General features: G+C 59.5%; 1 protein-coding gene across 6 annotated transcripts in view; it reads right to left on the bottom strand.

The window, feature by feature from the left end:
* Positions 1-809: 809 nt before the first annotated feature.
* The window catches only part of MAD1L1 (mitotic arrest deficient 1 like 1), a 310,570-nt gene continuing 293,993 nt past the window's right edge, over positions 810-17,386 (bottom strand). For all 6 annotated transcript variants that reach the window (XM_082714045.1, XM_082714046.1, XM_082714047.1 and 3 more), the window contains one exon: positions 810-1,279. In XM_082714045.1, coding sequence (XP_082570171.1) covers positions 1,121-1,279 — 159 coding nt within the window. In that variant the 3' untranslated portion in view covers positions 810-1,120. The remainder of the gene's footprint in view (positions 1,280-17,386) is intronic.

Raw genomic sequence — 17,386 nt, forward strand, 5'->3', positions numbered from 1 at the left:
GCGGGCTCAGTGCACAGCATGATTGTGTGCCTGTGGTGAGGCTGCCCGGCCACGGGCTGGCGCCACTGACGCAGAACCGGGGCGGCTGACGTCAGGACTCATTTTCCCCATGACTGCTGACAGGCCTGGCGAGCCGAGCTGTGCATGTCAATGAGGTGGGGCTCCGGCCTCCCACACCAGGCAATCCGTCTTCTGTCCCCCCACCTCCTGTGCCGGGGGAGGGGGCGGACCCCACCCCAGGCCCCCCAGGCCTCCAGGCCCCCGGTTGGCGGGCCCCCTCTCACGCCCGGAGCTATGAGCACAGAGGCCGTAGTCCCTCCCACACCTGCAGGTCCCCTTCCCAAGCAGGCAGCCCCTGTCGCTGGGCCCCAGACTGGCCTGCAGCAAACTGAGCCCTGGGTGCCCGGGTGTGCACACTGCTCGTCCCAAGGGCACTAGACCGAGGATGGGACTGTGGAAGGGCTGGACTCTTTTATGGGGGCCTGGGGTTTCAGAAGACCCCACCCCCATGATAGGCCCGGCGAGTCCCAACCGGGCTTCCACGGGCGGGTGCTTGAAGCCTCCTTCCTGGCCAGGATCTGAGGCCGCACCCCAGTCCACATGGTAGGCAGGTGGCTGGAGTCTGGAGTCCGGGAGGCGCTGTGGGCACTCGGCCCCATCTGAGCACCTGCTCCACTTCCTGTGCAGGCGATGGTGGCACCTGGGCCGCGACCCACTGCCCCCTGGTGTCCAGTGTCTGCCTTGGGGCCAAATGGAGGGTTGGCAGAGCGAGCCTGTCCGCTCAGACACACACAGTGAGACAGGCAGGGTGGCCAAGGAGCAAAATTTATTTCATGAGGAGCAGGGATGTCGGCCAGCAGCCCACACTGGGGAGGGGAGACCACACGGCCCCCAGGCCTCACCTGGACCTGCCACAGCGCACGTACTGGGGGTGGGGGAGGGTGGATTCCTCTGTCCCTCTGGCAGCTCGGCCACCCGCTGGCTCCAGGGGACACCCACAGGGCTCCTGGGAGGAGGGCCAGTGTGTGGCCCCGGAGCTGGACTGGGGGCGTCGGGGGAGTGGCTGCCTGCCTCCCCCGTGGAGCTGACTGGTCGGCTGCTGCCGGGCGTTGGGCGCGGGCTAGGCCACGGTCTGGCGGCTGAAGAGGTCGAGGGTGAGGGCACTGAGGAAGGCCGGGATGCTGTCTTGCCGCAGCAGGTGCAGCTCGATGAGCTCCTGCACAGAGCTCGAGAACGCCGTCTCCAGCAGCTGCATCTTGGCGCCCGACGGTCCCGTGGCCTGCGAGGGGAGGAGGGACACAGGGAGGACAGCGGTCAGCATGGTGGCGGCCTGGGGCTGCCCCTTCCCCTCCCCTCGGGCCCCCCCACGACAGGACAGGGAGCAGTGGAGACCCTGTCCTATGATGCCCCTGGAGGGTTGCTGTAGGTGGGGGTCAGACAGGTGCAGCGCTGCCCCCATGCCCAGCAAGGCTGGGCGTCTCCCCCTTCGCAGTGGGCGGTGGTCTCACCCACGTTTGTGGGACCTACAAGACTGCTCCTCCCGGTTGTCCCATCTAGCCCTCCCCGTCCTCAGACCCCGGCGCAGGGCAGCTGCCTGCACGTTCCCCAGCTATGCTGGAAGGCTGCGAAGCTCTCTGGGGGTGCCGACACCCCCTCCTGCAGCCCAGGGGATGCAGGCCAAGCCGGAACCTCATGCCCACGCAGGCACTGGCCACTGGGTGGGGCGCGGGGCTGCCTCTCGAGTTCACATTCCATCTCTTCCCCATCATACCATACTGGCCACAGAAGAGGGGGTTCCCACAGGCAGCACTGCTGGGATCGTAACTCCGCTCAGGTGGCCTTGCTGACAATACCCCTCTGGCTCAGTTTCCCCATCTGTGTAGTGAGGGAGCAGCAGTCTAGAGTCCTGCTGGCCTTTAGGAAGTGGCTGTCAGGGGGCTGGGGGGCCGGGCAGTCCCAGAGAACACAGGTGTGTGTGTGTGTGTGTGTGTGTGTGTGTGTGTGTGGTTCCAGCTTCAGGGCTGCAGAGGGTGTGGAAGAAGACAAGTCTGTCCCACGGTGACTGAGACCAGCCTCCAAATGCCTCAGCTCCAAGCACTGTGTGGGGCCCAGGGCAGGGCTCCCCAAAACCAGCTGGCCGTCCCCTCATGTGCAACTGGGGAGAGACCAAGGCCCCGAGTGCTGCCCCCCCCCCCCCAGGTCACGGGGCAGGTCTGGGCAGAGCTGGGCCTGGGCCACAGGGCCAGCTCTCCAGGCCAGGTGCTCCCGGACACGGGGTAGAGGACAGCCAGGGATTCTGGGCCGGAGTGTGGACAGAGACCTCAGGGTGCCTGAGCACTTAGGCAGGGGATTCCCAGTGCCCGGGAGACTCCCAGAAGCAGGGAAGGCTGCCTGACCACGGACAGCACCCTGCCGGCTCTGCTGTGGGCCCCACCTGGCAGGGAGCTGAGCCTGGGGAGTAGGAGCACCTGGGGCCGGCGGTAGCCCTCAGGAATGCCCCCTGGTGGCAGCAGGCTGGGGGTGTCTGGGGGCTCCTGCCTGCCGGATGGGCTGGGAGCACTGCTAGGGAAGGTGGGACTGTTTGCCAGACAGGGACTGTTTCCCTGTGTCCCTTGAACCCCGTTCAGCAAGGTGAGTGGCAACGGCGGGGTGGCATATGGGGTGTCAGGAGCTGAGTAGGGTCACTGGGGGGCAGCACCCCCAAAAGAACAACTTCCTTCCCACTCTGCACATGGAACCTGGGCAGCTCAGGGGTGGGCTGGGGACCACTGCCTGCCCTGAGGACCACACTGCCCCCTGTCTGGAGAGTCCCCACTCTGGATGACGGAGGATCCCTCTTTCCTGGACAGCTCTCATGAGGAAAGCCTTCTCCCCTGGGAACCACCCCTGCCACGCCTGCTCCCTGCTGTGGATGCCTCGGGTCCTAGGCCTGGACCGGCCTGTGAGAGGGAGGTGCGCTCCCTCCGAGAGCCCAGAGCCGAAGAGGGCTCAGCCCTCCCACGAGCCCGGAGTGTCCCCCAGTGCTCCCCGCACTGGTTTGCAGTGCAGACAGGCCTCTGCTCCCTCCTGAGACTGCTCCCCCCTCCCTGAGCAGCCAACCCTGTTCCCTTGTCCACTCCTACATTTAGCCTTGTCAGAGTTCAACACAAACCATTTTTAAACAAAAGTAAGAGAAACCACTCTGACCTTTTACCAAGAAAATCCTTTCATTTCTGCCTTCTGCTCAAATCTGGATTTCTTCCCCTAAATGTCACAGGGGCTGATTCTCTGCAGCTGTCGGGGGGAGAAGCCAACGCAGGGCAGGGGGGAGGTGAGGGAGGCCACGGCGCTCTCCTGGCTCGGCAGCTGAGGGACAACCAGCCCCTAAACCGGGGACCTTCACTCTGCACGGCGGGCCTGCCTGGGACCCCTGCCCCCAGGATGGAGGTGGTCTTCCACCAGCTCAGATCGAAGAATGTCATTCTCTGCGTGCCTCCCCAGGTCCCCCGGGGCTGCGGACATGGACCAGGCTTTGTTTGCACGCATCAAACGTCCCTCGTGGCTTCCAACCCCGAAGCCCCATCTTGAGGAGCAGCACAGCAGAACAAGCCAGCACAAGGCCCGTCCCGGACACATCAAGTCCACAGGTCTGGTATTCAGGAAGCGCTGACGGTCACTCTAGACTGCCAGGTACATGGCGACACTGGCTGTACCCGGGGCCCTGGAGACCCCGGGCCTTGGGTGGGCTAGAAGGAGGTGTGACCAAAGCCATGTTCTCATCTCAACCCAAGTCAAGGCAAAGCCAAGCGTTTGCGACCCACCAGCCGCCACTGGCCGCACCTGCCCACTCCACGGTCGGAAGGGCCGAGTCCTCGCTCGGTGTGGCGCCATGCGGCTGCCAGAATGCGCCCCTGAGTTCGCGGCGCGGATCCATCTCTGCCAGGCTCCGCTGTGTGCAAATACCACCCAGTCCCCAGGTACCTTGTAAATCACTCTAATTAGGGGCTGTTCACTTAAAATTAGAGAGTGATTTTTTAAAAAGCAAATTGCCCAGTAAGACGTGTTGGCTGCGGCTGGAAATATTTATGGGCTGACGGCTGTGTCTCTGCCTCCTCTGCCCCCGGCGTCCGGGAGTGACAGGCTGTGGTGTGGCTGGCAGCTGCCCTGTGGCGTGAGGGGCCCTGTGCCACAACGAGGCCTGCGCTGCCCACGGCTGGCCGAAAGGCGTTCCAGCAGCCCAGACCTCAGCCAGGCCTCGCCTCGGGGCCTCCTCCTCCTTCCGGATGGCAGGGCAGGGCCTCCCTCGGAAGGATCGGCCCAGACCTCATTGAGCAGGTCTGTCCACCATGGCATGTGTCTGTGGGGAAGGGTCAGTGCAGGGGAGCTGGGGGCGTCATGGGCCGGAGGGTTCTGCCGCTGCGGGTCAGTATAAGCGAAGTGTGCGGCGCTCATGCGATGCCTGGCTTGAAACGGATTTTTTAAATGCAGTCTGGCCACCCTCAAGTCTATGGCATCCCAGCTGGCAGACGCTTTGCGACACTCCTCTCATGAGATGCCCTGAGAAGAGGATTGTCTGCCTGAAAAGCAGAGACAAGAGCTCCCATCAATGGTCCCCTCCCAAGCCCCCCAACTGCAGGGGTGGTGAGCCCTGCAGGAAGGGCCTAAGCATGAGGGGCTGCCTGCCACGTGCAAGGTCACCTTTTGCTTAGGGCACCGACGACTGTCCCATGTGTGAAGAATCAGGACGAATCCAGAGATGAACCCACGGCAAGGGGTGGGCCCCCAAATCCTGATCTGAACAGACAAGACGTGCACAATGCAACAAAACTATAAAACAGGGAGCAGAAATGCTACTCCCTCAGGACACAGGGACCTGAGTATCGTTTCTGCGAGACTGTGGCATCGCACCTTGTCATGACAGGGTACCATCGCCTCCGGGAGCGGTAATGCAGGACGACCTGGAACACCCTGGGGTCTGAAAACAGAAGGCGGCACATGTCACAGTGACTCAGGAACCTCAGCTCAGTGCACGAGACACGAGAGGTCACATGGCCCACTTCCGTGGCCAGTGGGCCCAATGGGATAAGGCATGCCATCATGCCTTGTGGGGTGCACAGGGCAGAGCCATGGGTGACACGGAGCGCTGGGTGCCCTGCTAGAGAAGGGGGGGTCCGCCGGGCATTGAGGCTCTACCTCGGGAGACCAGAGGAAGAAGGGAAGAGTCGAGATCAAGGGGAATAAACAAATTAAAAACAGGAGAGAGAGTTACTGAAACTAGAGGCTGGTCTCTTGAAGAACAGCAAAAAAATTAATGGAGGAAGAGAAAAGACAGAAGTTGCCAAAATCAGAAATGAGATCCTGGAGCTGTTACAAGAATAAGAAGAAAACACTCCGAAAAACTGTTTATGCCCGTAAATCTGACAGCCGGGAACGGAGGAATCCCTTGAAATCCCGGGGCAGCAAAACTCAGCCAAGATGAAGCAGAGACCCGAGCAGCCCGACCGCTGCCGGAGAGACGGAGTTTGTGACTAAGAAGCTCCTCGGAAAGGAGGCTCCCGTCCCAGATGGTCTCACGGGGAAGTTTATCAGATATGTAAGCGGGAGCTACCACCACCTCATGTGTCCCTTCCAGCCAACAGAGCAGAGGGAAGGCGTCCTGCGCAGAAGCATTTTCACCGACACCCACACGCACAGCCGAGAAGGAAGAGTCCACACACGCGGTTCCCATGAACTCAACGCAAAAACCCTCACTGGATTTCAGCCAGTCGAATCCAGCAACGTGTGGAACAGATGACCAGACCCAGCTCGGGCACCTCGTTTCTGCGTCAGGCTGGCGGGGTGAGCCGCTGGGATGACAGGCCAGGAGGGGCCGCAGGAGAGCCCCTGCCAGACCCCACAGCCACTCCCCATGAGACCCCTCCGCAGGCCGGAGTGGCGCCGGCAGCGAGCGCGTGGGGCTGGCGTGGTCCTGGTTCTGGGGACGCCACAGAGCTCCTGGAGACAGCCGCACCAGCAACACCCACCACCCCCAACAGGAGGGCAGGAGCCATCCACGCAGGGAGGAGGCTCGCCTCTTCCACACGCGGTTCTGGGGCGGCTGGACGTTCCTACTTAGACAAGCAAGAATTTTGACTTAAACCTCTCACCTCATGCAAAAGTTAGCTCAAAATCTATCACAGACTTAAACATAAAACATAAAAAAAAAAAAAAAAAAACAACAAACCCAACAACAATACTTAAAACAGAGAGAAGAAACATTTTAAGATCTGAGACCAGGCAAAGAATTCTCAGACTAGACCCCAAAGCACAACCAAAAAAAAACAGAGATGGACAAACCGGATGGACCCCAGGCAAACGGTCACCGTCTGCTCCTGACAGAGCCAGGAGCAGGAGAGGACAGGCCCACCTGGGAGGACACACCGCAGGTTCATGAGGGGCCCAGAGCTGCCAGTCCTGGGTCTGGGCCCTTCCAGCAATGTCAGGCGCAGCGAGGGGCCGCCAGGTGGGGTGGAGCCAGGCGCCCTGCACAGCACCAGCCACGGGGACAACCAGCCTTACATCTGAGGCTCTTGGACGCTGGGTCCACTGTATCCCCAGGACATGCGAGCATGAGGCGGCCACAGTCGGGACAGGCAGCGGGGGAGGCACGGACAGCAGCCCCACGCTGCCCTGCCGCCTCACCCCGCCCATGCGCTCGGATGCCCAGAGGCCGGTTCTCGGCTCCCTCACCGGCTCTCACCAGCTCTGGGTGGGATGGTCGTGGCTGCAGGGGCCAGGGGAGGCAGGCTGATCAGTGGCTGTCTTCAGTGGCATGAAGACTCGCGTACAGATCTGTGGGCAGCAGGTTACACACTACGTCTAACTGGACACAGCCCCAGGCGGCCCTGCCTGCCGTGAAGTGTGGCCGTTCCCCTCTCGGCCTTGTCATCGGCGCTGCTCCTGGGCCTTCATGTAGGAGGGAGGGGAGGGGCAGGGACGAGAGCCTGGGGACCACCATGTGGCAGGAGGTCAGGCCAGTTCAGGCAGAGCCACACTGTGCAGCTCGGTCCCAGGTGGGGTGGCTACACAGGGACAGGGCAGGGTGGTCCCCACGGGCCAGTGAGCACTGACCGTGCTCCGTGCTCCTGCCCATACCCCTTCCCGCCACCACTCATGGGCACCCCGGGCCTTTGGGAATGAAAAGTTCCTCCACACTGAGACACTACCTGAACTATGTCCGCGGACCCCTCCACCGGGGCAGCCTCCTCTGGGTGCCGCCCAATACCCAGGCCTCGCACTGGCTCAGACCTAGCTTCAACCTTGGCTTTACACCAGGAAGCTGTGCAACCCTGGGCACTCCGTCAAACCCCAGGTCGTGTGTGTACACTGGCCGTGACTGAGCAGAGAGGTCAGGTGTGTGAGAGCTCCCAGCCCGTGGGGATGCACACAGAGGTGACCTGCTAGAGCCCAGGCCACGAGGGACAGAGGCAGCCCCGCAGCGGCACCACGAGGACGAGCCTCCTCCCCACCAAGCACCAGGCCCGTGCACCTGGGCTGCACGCGCACACCGGCTCCTGGAGCTGCTAGAGGAGACATACTGTATGGATCTGGCCGCAAGAACACCCAAGCGCTCCCCACTTCAGAGGACAGTCTGGGTTTCTCAAGCTGAGACTCTGACATGGCCCCAGATCTGTCACGTGCTTACAGGTGATCTGGGGAGACAGCCGCACCTCGTCCGTCGGGAAAGCACCTTGGCCTTCCAGGGTGGAGAAAGCCCCGTGAGCTTGCACCGCGGTGGTTCATGCTCTCCCTTGTTCACACTCACACCCACAGAAAGGGTGTGTAAACAATGAAACGTAACCGCGAGTAGCTTGGAGAGCAGAGATGAAACACGGCCCCTTACGGTTTTCTGCACTTCCCAGATTTTTCTGTGACTGCACGTTGTAACTGTAATCAGAAAAAGGCCTAGCTAAATTATATTCATGGAAGCTGAGGAGTTCTGAGAACACACCATCCTTGCCACATGCGCATGTGTGGGGGCCACACCGGCAGGCTGGGGCCCGGCCCTGTGCGAGACCCAGCTGTTGTGGGGACGCCCTGTGTCTGGGACTGGGGCCACCTGCTGGTCTGTAGGGCAAGTGTGAGCTTGGCCCTGGAGGGGCACCTGGCTGCCAGCCCCAGAAGCACCCCACCTATAGGCATGCGAAGGCCAGCTGCCTCCTACCCCGAGGTGTCCCGGGCCATGCGGCCGCGGGTCGTGGTGGAAGTCACCTTGCCACCTGGCCCACCTGTGCTCTGCATGGGGAGATGGGACTCCTCCTCCATGCCGACCCCTAGGACGGTTTTCCAGCCTGCACGCAGCTGCTCCTGCTGCCTAGAAGACCTGTCCCAGCCCCTGACCCCGAGCCTGCCGGCCCTCCCCAGGCCACCAGCCACTCTGTGGGCTTGGTCTCCCTCCCTGTCCACTGCGACTTGCCCCCACCCTCGAGGCCAGGCTGGGTGCAGAGGTCGCTCTGGCCACTGCTGCCCACAGGTGCTCCCAGAACGCCCTGCACAACACCCCCCCCGCCGGCTCCGGCACCGGCTCGTCCTGACCCCCTGGTGTCCCTCAGGGCAGGGCAAGGCTGTTCTTCTGAGGGATCTGCCAACATGGGCAGGCCGGGCAGACGCCGCCGCGTGAGCCAGCAGGCAGAGGGACACGGTGGCAAGTGGGTCAGGACAAGCTGGACAGAATGCTGAGGAGGCTGTCCCGGCATGAAGTTCCAGAGAACGCGCTGGCAGAGAGAATGTCCAGCACGCGGGGAAATAGCTCACCCAATTATCCCTGCTTAATTGTGCCGAGAAAACGTCTCAATGCTGCATGTGCTAATTATACCGGCGGTGCTGGAATTACCGGCCCGGCGAGGGGCGACCTCTCCCAAGCGTGATCTGTGGGGAGGGCAAGGCCAGGCGCCCCCACAGTTGCAGATCCGTCTCCAGCCCGCGGTTATTATTATTCCCCTATTTATACGGCGCCGCATCTTTCCTCCGGCGCTCCAGTTTGCACAGCTGTTCCTGCAGCCTCGCGGGGGAGGGGCAGCAGGGTGGAGGCGGGCTCGAGGACCCAGGGTCCTTGCAGCAGCCTCGCCTATTTCAGCCCGTGAGCCCAGGGCCAGGCTCTGCCCAGCTTCTCCACTCCTGGCCCAGGCCTCCTTCCCGGACCTGCGCACACAGGACCATGGGCGCGGTGGGAATATGCGGGGAGTCCTGGGACACAGACACCGTCATGGGAAGAAGGTGGGGAGAACTGTGGGGGCCGAGGGCCGAGTGCAAGGAGCCACGGGAGGGGTCTGAAGGCCCGGCGTCCTGGGAGAGCTTGGGCCGGCCGGACCTCATCCGTCAGATGGGCTGGACCCCAGCGGCCCTCAAGTGCAAGGACGTGACCAAACAAGAACCTGGAGGAAGCCCCTCGTCTCCCGTCCAGCCAGGCTGGGCCAGGCGGAATGCCTGTGTGTGGGGCTCATGGGGCAACTGAATTTTCTGAAGAGTGACTGAGTGATGCAGGGACAGAGGGACGCTGCCGGAGACCAGGGCTCCAAGAGAGCCGTGGCTCCTCACCTCACCTCTCTGAGCTGACGCCCTGCAGCGTAACGGGGCACGTGGCTTTTGGCTCCCAGCGTGGACGTTAACTCGCTCCTGTTATGGTAAGCTGATGAGGCAAGCTGCCATGTCACGAGGATCGAAGGGGGCCTCACCCACACCCCTGCAAGCGCACTCAGGAGACTGGTCCCCGCCAAGAGATGCGAGGCAGCTGCAGTGTGGACTTTTGGGAGGAACCCACCACCACGCTTGTTGGTGACAGATGGCTGACGCAGGATGACAGAAGAGGTAGCCTCGAGAAAGAATGGCCCCAAACACCTGAAACGTGAGGGGAACTACGACCTGGCAGATCTGAGAAGCCCGACGAACCCCAAGCACAAAAGGGAGTTGAAGGGGATGACACGGAGGCGTGTCATATCCAATTGCTCAAATCAGGTCAGTCGGCACCTTACACAGGCAGAGGGAGCCAGCCCCAGGCCCGCAGAGGCACAAGGATGTGGCCCGGGGATGCCACAAAGAACAGCAAAACTGAAACCCGTGAACCCAGAATTCCACCCACGTGTCATTCAGAATGTGAGAACTGTCTCAGGACAATGAAGCTTGAAACACGGACTCATGCAGTACAGACAGGAGAGGGCCCTGTCCCTTCCACAAATGACACATGACGACATGTGCTGTCACTTAAATCTCCCCAAAGGACAGCTGAGCACTCACACCACAGACCTAACACCGTGCTGGGAGGCTCAGCGTCTGCGCGGAGCGGACTCAGCAGGAAGGCGAGCGCCGGGTCAGTGGGGTGTATGCGGACTGGGTGGGCACGATGGGGTTCTCACGCCCCATGTTGCGTGAAGGCTGAGATGCACAGAACAAATCCTGCTGCAACCCACAAAATCACAAAGAATCGTAGGTACAAGATCAAAAAAGGAGACTCGCGAGTCTGTACGAAGTGGTTCACCTCACACAGAGGAGCGGTGAGCTGGCAGTCGGAGCCCGGTCGGAGCAGGAATCGGCGCCGGCGTGCATGGTCTGACGAGCCCAGCGGGAAGGCAGGGGCCGCACAGCGCACACAGACGCGGGGCTTGGCCACACATGGCTCTGAAGAAACACACCTCAAGCGTGAGGACACGAGGAGCTTAAAAGGAAAAGGATGAAGGAGTTCTGCCCCCTGCATGTTAGCCAGAATCCAGACTGGCCGTGTGGACATCGGACAGGGTAGGCCTCACAGTGAAGAGGATCACGAGGGAGAAAGGCCGTTTCGAAATGATGAAGGGACTGATTTATACATCGACTGAGAGAGGACAAAAATACGAGACGGAACAGACAAATCCAGAATTACAGTCAGAGGTGTCAACGCCTGTCGCTCTTTAATTGGCGGAAAAGATAGAAAATCGGCAAGATTTTGATAGATGGAAGATAAGAGACTTGACAATATTATCAAAGAACTCAACATAACTGACATTTACAGGAGAGCCCTCCAGCAGAATACACATTATTTTCAAGTACATTTACCTGGAGAGACAACAGTCTAGACCTTAAAACAAATTTCAGTGACTTTAAAAGGATTCATGTCGCAAAGTATGTTCTCCGACCACAATGAAATTAATTCAGAAACTAGTAACAGAAAGGTAATTGCTGAATTAATTTTCACAATTTTTGGGAACTGAGTAACCTACTTCTAAGAAACCTCTGGGTTAAAGAAGAAACCAAAAGGGAGACCACTAAGTCATTTGAACTGAATGAAGATAAGAACAAAATATCAGAATTTGTGGAATGACTGAAGCAGCACTTGGGGGAAAATTTTAGCACTGACTGTCTACATGAGAAAAAAAGAAAAGTGCTCGAATCAGTGACTTAGCTTCCACCTAAGAAACTGAAATGAAAAGGGCAAATTGGACCCAACATGAGAAGACAGGAAACAAAGATCAAAGCAGAAATCAATGAAATAGAACGCAGAAAAACAACACGAAAAAAAAAAAAAAAACCACAGCCCGAAATGTCTCATGTAGACAGACACAGTCTGGCCACGCTCATTAGGACAAAACGGAGAAGGCACCTGATGGGGTCGCGGAACAGAGGAGAGACGCACGTGGTCCCACAGGTGTCGAGAAGGCGACAGGGACCACAGCCGGCAACCGAGTCCTGGGAGGCCTGACGACTCAGCTAACACGGACCCAGTCTCCGCGAGACACAAGCTGGCCAAGCTCACCACAAAGGAGATGGACAACCCGGACGGCCCTGCACCTGCTACGGAAAACCTTCCCTCGAAGAACTCTCCATGGCTGGGTGGCACCCCTGGAGAATCCCACCGAACACGCCAGGAAGAAATTTCAATTGGACATAAACTCTAAGAAAACGGATGAGGATGGACACTTTCCAGCCCCCTGTGCGCCCAGCATCACTGTGATACCAAGATCAGGCAGCGACTTTCCAAGGAAAAAACCAGACTATAGACCAGTAATCCTCAGGGATACAGTAGAGATCCTCAACGAACAGGGAGCAACGTGTGCCCAGTAACCGGCACAGAGTGCGGCACGTGGGGTAGACTCAAGTGGGGTCTATCCAAAAGGCAAGACTGGTTTTCCATCAGAAAAGCAATCATAGTAATTCCCCATATTAACAAAGTGAAGAAGAAAAGCCAGACGATCATCTCAACAGATGCAGAAAAAGCAGGGTCCACGCCCGCCAGCATTCTCCACAATAATTCTCAGCAAACCAGGGTCTGGAGAGAACTTCCCAGCCTGACAGACGATGCCTGGGGGTAACCCACACCCCACACTGTCCTCACTGGCCTGAGCGTGAACGCTGGCCCTCCGGCGTCAGGCAAGGGTGCGCAGCTCCCCACTTCTGCTCAGCATCACTCTGGAGCTTCTAGCAAGCAAATAAGGTGAGAAAAAGGAACAAAAGCATCCAGTTTGGACAGGCAGAAGTGCAACTGTCTTTGCTCAAAGACAACATCATGGTCTGTGCAGAAAATCTAATCAAATGTATTAACAGCTACTAGAACTAATACACGAGGTTAGCAAGCGTGCAAAATAAAAGATCAATACACAAAAACAAACTGCTTTGACACTGGTGACAGACCTTTTACAATAGCGTCAAAATAGTAATCGGGGATAAAGAGAACAAAGCTATAAGCTAGTGCGGAGAGAAACTGTTCTCGGCCCGGTGTTGTTACAATGGATCTAGGAGCTCAGTTAAACCCTAACCAAAACCCTATCAGACTTGGATTGTACAGGTGGATCAGAGGAGCCCAAAACGAATATGGAAATGCAAAGAATGGAGAACACTTCAAACAAGTCTGAAGAACAAAGCTGGAGGGGGACAAGGGACGGTGGTCCTGGCACGTAGACACCTGCCTGCCCCTCCCGGCACGCCTGGTGTGTGCACGGTCCTGTCACAGGAGGCACCGTCCACTGTCCCAGCAGAACAACTGTGTGCCCAGCCCCTGAGTCTGGCCCTCCGCTGGGACTTCCAGGCTCCTCTGCATGCCTGTGACATGCTACGGGATCCTCATGCCGCGTGGCACAGTGTGTGTGTCCATCAGCAGCAGGGGCGTCGTAAATCTACAGTGAGCCAGCAGCTGAGGGCCCTGGGGTGTGGAGAGGTGTCAATGCCTGGTCTTGTGCCATTAACAGAGCAACCTGCATGGGACTGGGAAATTCTCCCCTGCTGGGCCCAAGTGGCCTCCCTCCGCCAGCACTGCTGGACACTGACTCCAGGTCCCACATTGGTCGGGGCACAAAGAGAGGAGTCCTGGGCCCGACAGTGTGGACAGGACGGTCCAGAGGACACCAAGGCCAGACAAGGGGGGTGGTCACCTGACTGGGGGAGCCTGAGCATCTGCAGGACAGTCTGGACTGTGGACATTGATGCTGGTCTGAGCTGTAGCCTCTTGCGTCCACTGGCTGGGCCGGGCTGTTCCTGCAAGCCCGCACTTCACAGGTTGCCGGCGAGCACAACTAGTGGCCTGAGGGCCCACAGGCCACCGGTGTAGTCAAGGTGCTGTGCACCAGGCACATCTCGCTAGCTCTGGGCCAGAACTATCCCTGTGACTAATGGACTTCCAGAAAGTTCCACCCCCACAGTCACGCTGATGCTCACCCGGATGGCGGTGTGATTTGAGTCTCCCTCCCCACGGAACAAGGGGCCGCTGCTTGTGTGCGGGGTTCCACTGGGAGGAGACCCCCTCTCTCGGGACTGTGTCTGCCACCGAGTGGAGGTTCTCCGTCTCCGCTGGGGACGGCAGGTGCTCCCTCAAGGTCCACAGCCCTCACATGCCTGCCACTGTCCCTGTGCCGACCCCTCACCCTTTTGGCGTTGGTATCATCTGCAAATTGCCTTATTTTTCATCTTTGGCAAGGCTGAAAATCTGATCATGAAAGGAGATTTTCTTTTTTCTTTTTTAATTAGTACTTGGTAATATCACCAAGCTGCGAGTTTATGGCTTTGTAGATCTTGTGTTTTTGACACTAATTACTCACAAAGGCTTTTTAAGCCGCATTTCAACTCTGCAACTGCCATGCCGGTAATTAAGCAAGAGAGGAAGAGGCAACGGATTCCAGGCGTCACACTTGGCCCTTCCGACCCGTGTTCTGGCTTCCGTGTGGCTGCAGTGCCCATGGCCCTGGCAGGAACTCAGCCCCTCCCAAGGCTTCTGTCTCCAGGCGTCCAGGCCCTGTGATCCTGACAAGGTGCTCGGGTTCTGCTCCACACTTGGGGGCCATGTTTCAGGGTTCTGGTGGTGGGAAGCACAGGAGTCCTGGGAACCCACAGGGCAGGAGTAGTCCATAGCCAATGGTCTCCTGGAGCCTCATGGGAGGGCCTGGCTCTGCCAAGGACACACTGTCCACCTCCTCGGTCTTCCTTTCTCATGGCCCTGTGGGCACTTGGCTCTTCAGACCCTCGCTGAGCACGTACTACGTGCCCTCCCCTCCCTCCTGCCAAGGGGAGGTGAGTGTTGAGCTGTTGGGGGTCCTGGGAGGCCACATACACTTCCGCCCTGCCTGGGGCACAGTGGGAAAACCCACCTGGGACCCTCAGCAGAGGTGCGGTCCTGAGCAAGCCCACCAGCAGGTCTGGGGCAGGGGCTCAAGGCTACACAATTCTGGGGCATGACGTTCTCCTGCTCCAGGAGCATCCACTGAGCGCCCCCAGGAACCTCCCGGCAGGCAGGGCACCTGGGGAACCAGAAGCTGGTCACCCTGGGCCAGGACACTGTGCAGCGGGCGGGCAGCTCCTTCCCGCCCTTTCCTGTAGAACCCACAGATTCTGGGATGGTGATCAATCGACTGAACCGGGCAGCAACCCTCCCGTTGTCCCTGCGTGGCGGGGCTGCACCTGGGAAAGGCTCCCAGGTGGGCTGGGCGGATGCAGTTTCTGGTGCGCTGGCCAAGGGCTGTGGCTCGAGGAGTGGACAGACCTCATGGGCCTGCCCGGCTGACTGTGCTCGGCCCTCCTTAAATACAACTGGTTAGTCACACTTCAGTGTTTTTTTTATCGCAATCCTATTTTAAGATACAATTAAAACATCTCATTGCCAGAGTGCACGGATCCTACTGAGTCTTTCCCCTCATGCCAAGGAGTCAAAAACAAAGGCGGGGTGGCGATTCGGGGACCATTCTCATTCCCAAAGTGGCAGGCCTGCTCAGGACCAGTCCCCGAGGAGACCCGGCCCCCCGGCACACTGTGCAGCCCGGATGCTGCCTCCTCCAGACCATGCCGGGGCTGTGTCACATGAGAGCCTCCCTCCAACTCTGCCTGTCAATGGCACTGCCATCCCGCCATTGCTGTGGAGGAATAGACACTCCAGAAGTCTGGGCTCTGCAAACACAAGTACCTGACAGGAAAGAGGCTCTGGGATATCAGTGAGCCGAAGCCACCACTGGAACATTCATGCACATCAGTGCAGTTTCACTACAGCTGAAAAGGGGCTGAAGAAAGAGCTAGCAAGTTCGGACACCGCTGGGCTGGAGACCACGTGCCTCGCCCATGCCGGTCCCACCCAGGTCATAGCCCGTCCCGGGCCTGCGTGAACCCCGCCATAGGCCCAACACTCAGACTCTGGGAGGCAGTGGCTGCACACACTTCTGCAGGACCCTCAGTGATAAGGCAGGCCTGAGCCCAAGACTGGTGGGTGGCTGGCAGGATTCTGGGAGGAATCCAGCAAAAGACGGTGGGTGCCCAATAGGCAGACCCCGGGAAGAGCCCGCCACAGCCGTGACGGAGGCAGGTGGAGCCATGGTGGGGTACACGGAGCCTGTGCAGTGGTAGGGGCTGCAGTCAGGCTGGGGGCCGACACCTTCCCCAGCATTTCCCTTTGCCCTGTGGGAAAGGGAGGGGTTGGGGTGACACGGGAGCCCAGGGCTGCCCTCAGGATGATGTGACCCAACTTTCCCCATGAATGACTCCATTTTCCCTTCGGGGCTTTTGGTGGGGGGAACACCCTGGAAGCAAGCGGCTCTGAGCTTGGCTAGAACGGGGTGCCTCTGGGGCATCTCCAGTGGGAAGGGATGCAGGACACCCGCCCTGCATGCTGCCGTCCAGGTATATGGCCAGTGAGCTGTGAGTGGGCAGGGAGCCACGGCTGCCGTCACCTCCGCTGGGAGTCTGAGTGGCAGGACAGGAGAAGGGGCCACAGTGATGCTCAGGGCTGGTCTCATTCATCCTGTGCACAGAAACCACCCAGGCCTATAGGCTGCCGCCACCGTGATGGACACGGCACAGGTGGGCTGCAGGGGCTGACCACAATGGGCTAGGAGGGCTCGGACACAGGTCCCCTGCTTCCCACCACCCCACCTGGCAGACTCACTGGTTGCCAGGGAGCATGCCAGCTGGGGGGGCTGGGAGGCAGCAACTCACGCTCCACGGTGCAACTTGATCCGGCGTGGCTGTGCCCAGAATCCTGATGCGGGAGAGGCTGTAGCTCTGACCTTGGCCAATCAGGCAGCCCTCCCGGGTCCTTCACGGCCCGTGGCTGAGAAGTCAGCAACCCAAAAACAAGAGTTGGAACACAACCCACTGGCCTGTCTTTCTCCCTGGTTCCCAGAAAGGAACATGCTGACCACCACGTCTCAGGCCAGGTGCACCAGGAACCACGGGTCACTCACTGTGGCTCCCTCCACGGGTCCTGGGGAGATGGCGGCTGGTGCTAGGTGACAGCTCCTGACCACAGAGCTAGCAGGCTTAGAGGGGGGTGTTATTCCAAGGCCCTGGCACCCAGAACTGGGTCGGGGGGGACTGGCGGGTCTCCATCCACCCTCCAGGGAGCACAGCCAGGGTGAGAGGCAGTTTGCCATCACTGGGCAGGGTCTCACCACCAGGGTGGAGGCCACCGAGACGCAAGGACACCAATCAAACAAGAGTCATTTGCACCCAAAATGTCCCCAGACTGAGGGGTGATATGGGACCAACAGTGTCCAGGCTATGAAGAGGACGCAGGACAGGAAGTGGTCGCCAGGATGGTGGGGTCATTGGAACCAAGGCCTCCCCACTTCCCTCCCCCCCGGGCAAAGAGCCAGCTGAGAGCAAAGGGTCCTGGACTCCCTCGCCGCACGGCCCTTGGAGGGAGACGCTGTGTGTGCCCCTGCACTGTTCCGGCCCCGAGCGGGCCCACCCCTCACTGCGGCCAGGGCTCAGCACGCGCGCTGCTTCCCTGCCCCCAGACAGTAAAAGCCAAAGGGCGGAAGTCCTTCGTTCTCTGCAAAAAATGCTCGGACTGATGTAATTTGCGTGTGCAAAATGTGTGACGTGCATTTTCCAGCTCATCAGCACCTCAGCCTGCACGAAGCTGCTGTTTGCTTTCAGACCCGTTTCACGGGGCTTGAGTTATATTATGGGATTTTCTTCATCC

Source organism: Mustela nivalis (assembly GCF_964662115.1).
Source record: "Mustela nivalis genome assembly, chromosome: 19".
In the NCBI taxonomy this organism is placed as follows: domain Eukaryota; kingdom Metazoa; phylum Chordata; class Mammalia; order Carnivora; family Mustelidae; genus Mustela; species Mustela nivalis.